At 49.5% G+C, this 10,000-nt stretch overlaps 1 protein-coding gene across 1 annotated transcript in view; it reads left to right on the top strand.

The window, feature by feature from the left end:
- med17 (mediator complex subunit 17) overlaps positions 1-10,000 on the top strand; it is a 20,976-nt gene that overhangs the window by 5,494 nt on the left and 5,482 nt on the right. Inside the window, exons 6-9 of the mRNA XM_062553311.1 lie at positions 816-897; positions 3,379-3,531; positions 7,003-7,130; positions 9,912-10,000. The exon at positions 9,912-10,000 is cut by the window's right edge and continues 96 nt beyond it. Of these exons, the coding sequence (XP_062409295.1) occupies positions 816-897; positions 3,379-3,531; positions 7,003-7,130; positions 9,912-10,000 (452 nt within the window). The remainder of the gene's footprint in view (positions 1-815; positions 898-3,378; positions 3,532-7,002; positions 7,131-9,911) is intronic.

Here is a 10,000-nt window from a genome sequence, read left to right as displayed (position 1 = left end):
ACACACACACACACACACACACACACACACACACACACACACACACACACACACACACACACACACACACACACTCAGTCCAACTCTGCTGTAATACTGTACTGTATCCACACAGACACACACACACACACACACACACACAGACACACACACACTCAGTTCAACTCTGCTGTAATACTATACTGTATCCACACACACACACACTCAGTTCAACTCTGCTGTAATACTGTACTGTATCCACACACACACACACACACTCAGTTCAACTCTGCTGTAATACTGTACTGTATCAACACACACACACACACACACACACACACACACACACACACACACACACACACACACACACTCAGTTCAACTCTGCTGTAATACTGTACCGTATCCACACACACACACACGTTTGGCTCAGAACGTAACACACACACACACTCAGTTCAACTCTGCTGTAATACTGTACTGTATCCACACACACACACACACACACACACACACACACACACTCAGTTCAACTCTGCTGTAATACTGTACTGTATCCACACACACACACACACACACACACTCAGTTCAACTCTGCTGTAATACTGTACTGTATCCACACACACACACACACACACACACACACACTCAGTTCAACTCTGCTGTAATACTGTACTGTATCCACACACACACACACACACACACACACACACTCAGTTCAACTCTGCTGTAATACTGTACTGTATCCACACACACACACACACACACACACACACACTCAGTTGAACTCTGCTGTAATACTGTACTGTATCCACACACACCTGCTCTCTCTCCAGGTGTCCATACAGAAGACGGCTCCAGATATCGGCGACCTGGGAACCGTCAACCTCTTCAGACGACAGCCCAAGCCCAGAGCAGGTACACACACACACACACACACACACACACACACACACACACACACACACACACACACACACACACACACCTCTTCAGACGACAGCCCAAGCCCAAAGCAGGTAACACACACACACACACACACACACACACACACACCTCTTCAGACGACAGCCCAAGCCCAGAGCAGGTAACACACACACACACACACACACACACACACACACCTCTTCAGACGACAGCCCAAGCCCAGAGCAGGTAACACACACACACACACACACACACACACACACACACACACACACACACACACACACACACACACACACACACACACACACACACACACCTCTTCAGACGACAGCCCAAGCCCAGAGCAGGTCACACACACACACACACACACACACACACACACACACACACCTCTTCAGACGACAGCCCAAGCCCAGAGCAGGTACACACACACACACACACACACACACACACACACACACACACACACACCTCTTCAGACGACAGCCCAAGCCCAGAGCAGGTAACACACACACACACACACACACACACACACACACACACACACACACACACACACACACACACACACCTCTTCAGACGACAGCCCAAGCCCAAAGCAGGTAACACACACACACACACACACACACACACACACACCTCTTCAGACGACAGCCCAAGCCCAGAGCAGGTAACACACACACACACACACACACACACACACACACCTCTTCAGACGACAGCCCAAGCCCAGAGCAGGTAACACACACACACACACACACACACACACACACACACACACACACACACACACACACACACACACACACACACACACACACACACACACACACACACACACACACCTCTTCAGACGACAGCCCAAGCCCAGAGCAGGTCACACACACACACACACACACACACACACACACACACACACCTCTTCAGACGACAGCCCAAGCCCAGAGCAGGTACACACACACACACACACACACACACACACACACACACACACACACACCTCTTCAGACGACAGCCCAAGCCCAGAGCAGGTAACACACACACACACACACACACACACACACACACACACACACACACACACACACACCTCTTCAGACGACAGCCCAAGCCCAGAGCAGGTACACACACACACACACACACACACACCTCTTCAGACGACAGCCCAAGCCCAGAGCAGGTAACACACACACACACACACACACACACACCTCTTCAGACGACAGCCCAAGCCCAGAGCAGGTAACACACACACACACACACACACACACACACACACACACACACACACACCTCTTCAGACGACAGCCCAAGCCCAGAGCAGGTAACACACACACACACACACACACACACACACACACACACACACACACACACACACACACACACACACACACACACACACACACACACACACACACCTCTTCAGACGACAGCCCAAGCCCAGAGCAGGTCACACACACACACACACACACACACACACACACACACACACCTCTTCAGACGACAGCCCAAGCCCAGAGCAGGTACACACACACACACACACACACACACACACACACACACACACACACACCTCTTCAGACGACAGCCCAAGCCCAGAGCAGGTAACACACACACACACACACACACACACACACACACACACACACACACACACACACCTCTTCAGACGACAGCCCAAGCCCAGAGCAGGTACACACACACACACACACACACACACCTCTTCAGACGACAGCCCAAGCCCAGAGCAGGTAACACACACACACACACACACACACACACCTCTTCAGACGACAGCCCAAGCCCAGAGCAGGTAACACACACACACACACACACACACACACACACACACACACACACCTCTTCAGACGACAGCCCAAGCCCAGAGCAGGTAACACACACACACACACACACACACACACACACACACACACACACACACCTCTTCAGACGACAGCCCAAGCCCAGAGCAGGTAGCACACACACACACACACACACACACACACACACACACACACACACACACACACACACCTCTTCAGACGACAGCCCAAGCCCAGAGCAGGTAACACACACACACACACACACACACACACACACACACACACACACACACACACACACACACACACACACCTCTTCAGACGACAGCCAAAGCCCAGAGCAGGTAGCACACACACACACACACACACACACACACACACGCATTCAGTTTTGAATCGAGAAGCAGTCAGAACACACACACACACACACACACGGGCTACAGAAGGTGACCAGCTTAAAGTGGAGACGAGAATAAACAAAATCCGCTAACCGCTAATGCTATGCTACTAGGTATTGCAAGTTATTGGTGAAATATATTAACCCTCCTCCTCCTCCTCCTCCTCCTCCCTCTCTCCCTCCCTCCCTCTCCTCCGTCCCTCCCTCTCTCCTCTGCCCCCCCCCCCCCCCCCCCCCCTCCCCCAGGTGCACAGCAGTGGCATATGCAGCTGGAGACGGCTCAGAATGTTCTGTTGTGTAAAGAGATTCTGGCTCAGCTCTCCAGGGAGGCAGTGCAGCTGAAGAGCCAGATCCCCCACATAGTGGTGAAGAACCACATCATCTCCCAGCCCTTCCCTGGTACACACACACACACACACACACACAGATCCCCCACATAGTGGTGAAGAACCACATCATCTCCCAGCCCTTCCCTGGTACACACACACACACACACACACACACACACACACACACACACACACACACACACACACACAGATCCCCCACATAGTGGTGAAGAACCACATCATCTCCCAGCCCTTCCCTGGTACACACACACACACACACACACACACACACACACACACACACACACACACACACACACACACACACACACACACACACACACACACAGATCCCCCACATAGTGGTGAAGAACCACATCATCTCCCAGCCCTTCCCTGGTACACACACACACACACACACACACACACAGATCCCCCACATAGTGGTGAAGAACCACATCATCTCCCAGCCCTTCCCTGGTACACACACACACACACACACACACACACACACACACACACACACACACACAGATCCCCCACATAGTGGTGAAGAACCACATCATCTCCCAGCCCTTCCCTGGTACACACACACACACACACACACACACACACACACAGAGATCCCCCACATAGTGGTGAAGAACCACATCATCTCCCAGCCCTTCCCTGGTACACACACACACACACACACACACACACACAGATCCCCCACATAGTGGTGAAGAACCACATCATCTCCCAGCCCTTCCCTGGTACACACACACACACACACACACACACACACACACACACACACACACACACACACACACACACACACACACACACACACACACACACACAGATCCCCCACATAGTGGTGAAGAACCACACCATCTCCCAGCCCTTCCCTGGTACACACACACACACACACACACACACACACACACACACACACACACACACACACACACACACACACACAGATCCCCCACATAAACCACATCATCTCCCAGCCCTTCCCTGGTACACACACACACACACACACACACACACTCACAGATCCATAGCACAAACACATTGTTAGAATGTTGTTAGGATGCTACTTGCTTATGTCATGTGAGCGCCATTTTGAACATTTTCAGCAGGAAAACGAGGCTGAGGTTGTGAACCTGCCGTTACGCTACATTCACTTACAGTGTCTTGTACAGTTTGAGCTGCTTTAATAGCAATCACACACACACACACACACACACACACACGCACAGTGTCATATACAGTTTGAGCTACTTTAATAACAATCACACACACACACACACACACACACAGACACATTTACAGTGTCATATACATATACATATATAACAATGTATATAACTAGTGGAATCACATATTACCCTGCTACACACACACACACACTTACAGTGTCATATACAGTTTGAGTTGCTTTAATAACAATCACACACACACACACACACACCAAGGAGGCAGGAATATTCCCGGAAGTAGAAACACGGATTGAGCTGGTGATCAACGCTCTGCTAACCCCCATAGGACGGCCATAGATTGCAGACTTTTTGCGATCCCATAACTTCATGTAACATGTGCCCTGTGTCGCCCTTATAGCTTCTGTATATTCTATAGTATAGGGTATCGAAGGCACATAACGTATATAACGTTGGTTTCCCGTAAAGAAGTGTAGTTAGCATGTTGGTTGGAGGGAAGCTAACGTTCGAAGTCGCACAGTAGGGAGATTAACCGTAATGTTTGGATAAGAAGCTCAGTCCAGCCTGCACGAAAACCATGACGGAAAGTTATTAGCAAGATCAGTGAAACGCTATGTAGCCTATGGTAGCTTATAGGGGAAAGCATTACCTAGAGGCAAGTAAACCTGATTAAAAAATCGATATCACGAATGTCAAATTTCCGTGTGACCCATCTATCAGACCAGTTACAGCAAGTTACAGGATGGCTAACGTCACAAAGTCTGCGCGCGAACGATGGGAAGTAAACTGAATTTGTTTCAGTCCCCTCCCATTGAGAACAACGGAGTCTGTTTGTCCATTTCTTTTCGGTTTATGATTTGAGCCTATCATGTCCCTGGACGTCACCAGTAACAGGCAAACAGCCAATCATTCAGCAGCTGTGTAGTTAAGTTGCAGTTAGTTGCCATGTGGGTTTGTTTATTAGGGAGAAGCATGCAGTGAGATGCCGGGAGGAGAGTAAAGGTGGCCGCTGTGTAACGGAAACTGGCACCGGTAGTATAGTAATCCACGGTAGTACCGTTGTGTGGAACTTCTAGTATAGTAGGAACCGTTAAGATTTGGCACCGCGGGGTACCATGGGTATTGTGCAACTCTAGTGCGAATTAGGATGTTAGAATGCTGTTAGAATGCTGTTAGAATGCTGTTAGGATGCTGTTAGAATGTTGTTAGGATGCTGTTAGAATGCCTTGTTGGAGTGGATGTTGTTAGGATGCCTTGTTGGAGTGGATGTTGTTAGGGTGTTGTTAGGATGTTGTTAGGGTGTTGTTAGGATATTGTTAGGGTGTTGTTAGGGTGTTGTTAGGATGTTGTTAGAATACTGTTAGGATGCCTTGTTGAAGTGGATGTTGTTAGGGTGCTGTAAAAATAAAGTGTTTATTATAAATATCCAACAAAATTGATTTTCCAATGAATGTGTTACACCTGTTTAGAATCAGAAAGAAAAATTGGCCAAAATCAGACACTATGGCTCTGTTCGAAACGGAAGGCAGTTGCCTACTGCCTCCCTCCCTAAATAGAGAGCTCTCTAACTAGACCTGACTTTAGATTAAATGTGTTGTTTAAAAATGAGCGTAGCACTCTAGAATCTTTGGTTAACACTACGGTATGACGTTAGCAAAAGCCTGACGTTAAACTAAATTAGCCTACATAAGCTAGCAGGCTAACGGTATAAAATAGTTTCACTGGCAGCTAATATATCAGACCAGACGTTATTAGTGGGTACAACAATGGTATAACTAGATAGTAAATAGCTTATTTTCAATCTACTTTCTATAAATCCAAGCTAAATAACGTCACATAAATGACATTTCAACAGATTCAGCCGTCATTTACCGATATTGGCAGCAATGTTTTGTTTTGTTTTCACAGCTGATTCAGACGTGGCCGCAAAGGATTATGGGTAGAAGGCAGCTTGAAGTGTTCATCGATGCTGCCTTCAAAAATGACCGTTATTCGGGAAATCGAAGATATCTTAGAAGGCAGCGAAAATCGTTTTTTCGGTTTTGAACGGCACTTGCTGCCTTCTAGTTAGATATCTTAGAAGGCAGCAGTTTTTCCCATTTCGAACAGAGCCTATATCTGGAAATTGGAAAAAAATCTCTTTACATATAACACGATTTTCTCTGTGGTGTGTGTGTGTGTGTGTGTGTGTGTGTGTGTGTGTGTGTGTGTGTGTGTGTGTGTGTGTGTGTGTGTGTGTGTGTGTGTGTGTGTGTGTGTGTGTGTGTGTGTGTGTGTGTGTGTGTGTGTGTGTGTGTGTGTGTGTGTGTGTGTGTGTGTGTGTGTGTGTGTAGGGCTACAGCTCTCCATCTCGCTCTGCCACTCTACTGGTGAGAAGAAAAGCCAGCGATCTCCCGTAGAGAACAAACCAGACGACCACCTGTATGTGTTAGAACACAACCTGCACCAGCTGATACGAGAGGTACACACACACACACACACACACACACACACACACACACACACACACACACACACACACACACACACACACACACACACACGACCACCTGTACGTGCTAGAACACAACCTGCACCAGCTGATACGAGAGGTACACACACACACACACACACACACACACACACACACACACACAGACGACCACCTGTACGTGTTAGAACACAACCTGCACCAGCTGATACGAGAGGTACACACACACACACACACACACACACACACACACACACACACACACACACACACACACACACACACACACACACACACACAGACGACCACCTGTATGTGTTAGAACACAACCTGCACCAGCTGATACGAGAGGTACACACACACACACACACACACACACACACACACACACACAGACGACCACCTGTATGTGTTAGAACACAACCTGCACCAGCTGATACGAGAGGTACACACACACACACACACACACACACACACACACACACACAGACGACCACCTGTATGTGTTAGAACACAACCTGCACCAGCTGATACGAGAGGTACACACACACACACACACACACACACACACACACACACACACACACACAGACGACCACCTCTATGTGTTCAAACACAACCTGCACCAACTCACACGAGAGGTACACACACACACACACACACACACACACAGACGACCACCTGTATGTGTTAGAACACAACCTGCACCAGCTGATACGAGAGGTACACACACCCACACGCACACACACATACACACACACACACACACACACACCTTTGTGCTAGAACACAACCTCCAGAGCTACACAGTGTGAGTGTGTGCGTGTGTGTGTGTAGTTCCATAAGCAGACCCTGACAGCGCTGGTGATGCCTGTGCGCGTGTGTGTGTGTGTGTGTGTGTGTGTGTGTGTGTGTGTGTAGTTCCATAAGCAGACTCTGACGGGGCTGGTGATGTGCGTGTGTGTGTGTGTGTGTGTGTGTGTGTGTGTGTGTGTAGTTCCATAAGCAGACTGTGACGGGGCTGGTGATGTGCGTGTGTGTGTGTGTGTGTGTGTGTGTGTGTGTGTGTGTGTGTGTAGTTCCATAAGCAGACTCTGACGGGGCTGGTGATGTGTGTGTGTGTGTGTGTGTGTGTGTGTGTGTGTAGTTCCATAAGCAGACTCTGACGGGGCTGGTGATGTGTGTGTGTGTGTGTGTGTGTGTGTGTGTGTGTGTGCAGTTCCATAAGCAGACTCTGACGGGGCTGGTGATGTGTGTGTGTGCGTGTGTGTGTGTGTGTGTGTGTGTGTGTGCAGTTCCATAAGCAGACTCTGACGGGGCTGGTGATGTGTATGTGTGTGTGTGTGTGTGTGTGTGTGTGTGTGTGTGTGTAGTTCCATAAGCAGACTCTGACGGGGCTGGTGATGTGTGTGTGTGTGTGTGTGTGTGTGTGTGTGTGTGTGTGTGTGTGTGTGTGTGTGTGTGTGTGTGTGTGTGTGTGTGTGTGTGTGTGTGTGTGTGTGTGTGTGTGTGTGTGTGTGTGTGTGTGTGTGTGTGTGTGTGTGTGTGCAGTTCCATAAGCAGACTCTGACGGGGCTGGTGATGTGTGTGTGTGTGTGTGTGTGTGTGTGTAGTTCCATAAGCAGACTCTGACGGGGCTGGTGATGTGTGTGTGTGTGTGTGTGTGTGTGTAGTTCCATAAGCAGACTCTGACGGGGCTGGTGATGTGTGTGTGTGTGTGTGTGTGCAGTTCCATAAGCAGACTCTGACGGGGCTGGTGATGTGTGTGTGTGTGTGTGTGTGTGTGTAGTTCCATAAGCAGACTCTGACGGGGCTGGTGATGTGTGTGTGTGTGTGTGTGTGTGTGTGTGTAGTTCCATAAGCAGACTCTGACGGGGCTGGTGATGTGTGTGTGTGTGTGTGTGTGTGTGTGTGTAGTTCCATAAGCAGACTCTGACAGCGCTGGTGATGCCTGTGTGTGTGTGTGTGTGTGTGTGTGTGTGTGTGTGTGTGTGTGTGCAGTTCCATAAGCAGACTCTGACGGGGCTGGTGGTGTGTGTGTGTGTGTGTAGTTCCATAAGCAGACTCTGACGGGGCTGGTGGTGTGTGTGTGTGTGTGTGTGTGTGTGTAGTTCCATAAGCAGACTCTGACGGGGCTGGTGGTGTGTGTGTGTGTGTGTGTGTGTGTGTAGTTCCATAAGCAGACTCTGACGGGGCTGGTGGTGTGTGTGTGTGTGTGTGTGTGTGTGTAGTTCCATAAGCAGACTCTGACAGCGCTGGTGATGTGTGTGTGTGTGTGTGTGTGTGTGTGTGTGTGTGCAGTTCCATAAGCAGACTCTGACGGGGCTGGTGATGCGTGTGTGTGTGTGTGTGTGTGTGTGTGTGTGTGTGCAGTTCCATAAGCAGACTCTGACGGGGCTGGTGATGTGTGTGTGTGTGTGTGTGTGTGTGTGTGTGTGTGTGTGTGTGTGTGTGTGTGTGTGTGTGTGTGTGTGTGTGTGTGTGTGTGTGTGTGTGTGTGTGTGTGTGTGTGTGTGTGTGTGTGTGTGTGTGTGTGTGTGTGTGTGTGTGAGTTCCATAAGCAGACTCTGACGGGGCTGGTGATGTGTGTGTGTGTGTGTGTGTGTGTGTGTGTGTAGTTCCATAAGCAGACTCTGACGGGGCTGGTGATGTGTGTGTGTGTGTGTGTGTGTGTGTGTGTGTGTAGTTCCATAAGCAGACTCTGACGGGGCTGGTGATGTGTGTGTGTGTGTGTGTGTGTGTGTGTGTGTGTGTGTGTGTGTGTGTGTGCAGTTCCATAAGCAGACTCTGACGGGGCTGGTGATGGCGCACCCTGCCAGTGCTCCGCTGGGTCCTAAGCGTCTGCGTGTTGCCGGCCCGCT

Source organism: Sardina pilchardus, chromosome 13 (genome assembly GCF_963854185.1).
Source record: "Sardina pilchardus chromosome 13, fSarPil1.1, whole genome shotgun sequence".
Lineage (NCBI taxonomy): Eukaryota > Metazoa > Chordata > Actinopteri > Clupeiformes > Clupeidae > Sardina > Sardina pilchardus.
Note: the sequence above shows the minus strand (reverse complement) of the source record. Positions and strands in the feature narration are given on the sequence as shown.